At 37.9% G+C, this 2617-nt stretch overlaps 1 protein-coding gene across 1 annotated transcript in view; it reads left to right on the top strand.

Annotated features, from left to right (window-relative positions):
* Positions 1-60: 60 nt before the first annotated feature.
* The window catches only part of LOC128247332 (transcriptional coactivator YAP1-like), a 55451-nt gene continuing 52894 nt past the window's right edge, over positions 61-2617 (top strand). The window contains exon 1 of the mRNA XM_052966452.1: positions 61-1156. Within this exon, the coding sequence (XP_052822412.1) occupies positions 720-1156 (437 nt within the window). The 5' untranslated portion in view covers positions 61-719. The remainder of the gene's footprint in view (positions 1157-2617) is intronic.

The following is a 2617-nucleotide window of genomic DNA, read 5'->3' as shown; positions in this document are numbered from 1 at the left end:
TATAGTGGAGCGTTAACATATAAGAATGACACTAGTGGTGCTCCGCCCCACAAACTGTGGTTAGTTCTCTCGCTCTCTGAAGTTACTACCGACCATCACCACCAATATTCGCACACACACGAGTTCACATACACACACAAACACTTACACATGCACACACACGCGCGCACACACACACGAGCCCCGCATACACACTCACACACTAACACATTCACACACACACACAAAAAATAAAAGCTTTCCCCCTGACCTCCGACCTCTCCTAAGCATATCGCTGCGCCGCATCTGTGCCAAAATATCAAACGCAACGCGCAGCGAAGCTAGTACTCCCTTATAAGGAACTTACGATTCATTGACGTTTGAAATATATAATGTATGTCAACACCGAATGTATTCATTTGGTGCCTGCCTTTCATTAATGTTAACTTAAACGAACAAAAGTCAATCATTTCACATATCCTCCAACTCTCTCAATCAGTCCCTACTGTATAGGTATTAGGGACTACTTTTTTGCTGCGCCAGTGAACAGGCCTTTTAAATAGGCGTTGTGAATCCATACTGCCACAACTTTTCGGGAAAACTTTGAGTGTCCTCCCATCGAAAGGATTTTCAGGAAAACTTCGGGATTTTACTTGTTTGTTTCGACTTGTATCGGATATAGAGTATTTAGAAGTACGAGGCTGGTTCGGTTCGTGATTTTAGTCACTTAGTTGGCGAAAATGTCGCAACAAAGGACCGAACAGAAGGGAAATCAAGTCGTACATGTTAGGGGAGACAGCGATTCCGACTTGGAGGCTCTGTTCAAGGCTGCTATGAATCCTTCAGAAGTCCCACATCAACTTCCATTGCGGATGAGGAACCTGCCGGCTTCTTTCTTCACACCGCCCGATCCGACGCAACAAAAGCAACACAGCAGGGAAGGGAGTACGGATTCGACGGGTGCCGGTAGCGGGTCGGTGTTGAATTCTCCGGGTTTGACCATTGCTCACCCTCGCGCACATTCTTCCCCGGCCAGTTTAGCGCAAACTATGAGCGCAGCCCCTCCTCCGTCGTCCCAGCATGTTAGACAGCATAGTTATGATCTCACAGACGAACAGCCCCTACCCCCGGGATGGGAAATGGCAAAAACTAATCAAGGACATCGATATTACCTCAAGTAAGTTATCTAGTTTTGTTTTTTGTTGTTTTTTTTTCATTTTCCTCACCTAGTTTTTGCGGGAAAATATGATGGACGATGAAATGTCAACACACTCTCACATTATATCTCTTGTACATATCATATATATTTGTATACCATATATTTGTATATCATATATTACGCACACATGCACGGTGGAATATTCGGAAAATATTAAAGAAAAAAAAATGAAAAGAACTTTTTTTAATAATCCCTAATATTATTTGGAGGATGGCGATTTATCATTTATAATTCTTCCTCAAAACTAAAGAACTTTTTATTTATTTATTTCTAACTCTGATCTTATATATTTATTGACCTATCTTTTCTTAATTTCCTCATTTCCCAGCCGTTTTAACTTGTGAATTTTTTTCTGTGTTTGTTTGTTGTTTTTTTATATATATATATATCCGTAGTAAAAATAAATAATCCCTAATATTATTCGGAGGATGGCAAATTTATCATTTTTAATTCTTCCTCAAAACTAAAGAACTTTTTTATTTATTTATTTATTTATTTCTAACTGATCTTATTCTATTGACCGACCTATCCTTTCTTAATTTCCTCATCTCCGAGGCCGTTTTAACCCGTAAATCTTTTCTCTGTGTTTGTTTTCTTTTTTGTTATTTTTTATATATATATATCCGTAGTAAAGAAATAAGTCTGAAGAAATTGGCCAGACTTTCGATTCGCTTCTCTCTTCTGACGCCATGTTGGAACATCTGCAGTTCCTTCCTTGTACGCTTGTCGCCGTCTCTTTTACACTCACGTAATGTTTGCTGCCCTGTCCTGTTTCGGCATCTCTCCCTCAGCCATAACCGCACAAAAGCTATCGCAGGAATTACTACTATCGCTACTACCGCTATTGCCCTATATTCTTTAATTTATTTATTTATTTATTCACCATTATTATTATTATTATTTTTTCGACACCTCTTGACTTTTATCAATCTTCTTTTAGTTTGTTTATAACACGTGCAATTTCTCTTTCTTTCTTTCTTTCTTTTTTTTTTGTTCTTGCGCGTCACGGTCCAGTAATTATCTTCTACTTGTCTCTCTACTGATCTCTTTTCTATAAATTTCACGCTCTTTCACATCATCGATCATCTGTCATTCAGTTAACGCTTTCCCCAATAACCTATTAGAAATTAGTGACACTTATACGAAACAAAATGTTTCCTTTTTATTCCATTAAAAGAAAAATTATTTATCCCAGATCTAACTGAGAGGCAAGTTCTATTACTAGATTGTCATTCGGTGGTGACGAAACTCCGAAACCATAAACACAAACACACACATACACATACACTATATATATATATATATATATATGGATTAGTGACATTAAGATTGAATCCTAGCACGCACTCGTACTTCGGCTACCTAGCTATCTCTTTATTCCTCTCTCTCTCTTTCTTTCTTATATATATATATATATAT

Source organism: Octopus bimaculoides, chromosome 3, assembly GCF_001194135.2.
Source record: "Octopus bimaculoides isolate UCB-OBI-ISO-001 chromosome 3, ASM119413v2, whole genome shotgun sequence".
Classification (NCBI taxonomy): Eukaryota; Metazoa; Mollusca; class Cephalopoda; order Octopoda; family Octopodidae; genus Octopus; species Octopus bimaculoides.
The sequence above is the reverse complement of the archived record's forward strand: the minus strand, read 5'-3'. Positions and strand labels throughout refer to the sequence as shown.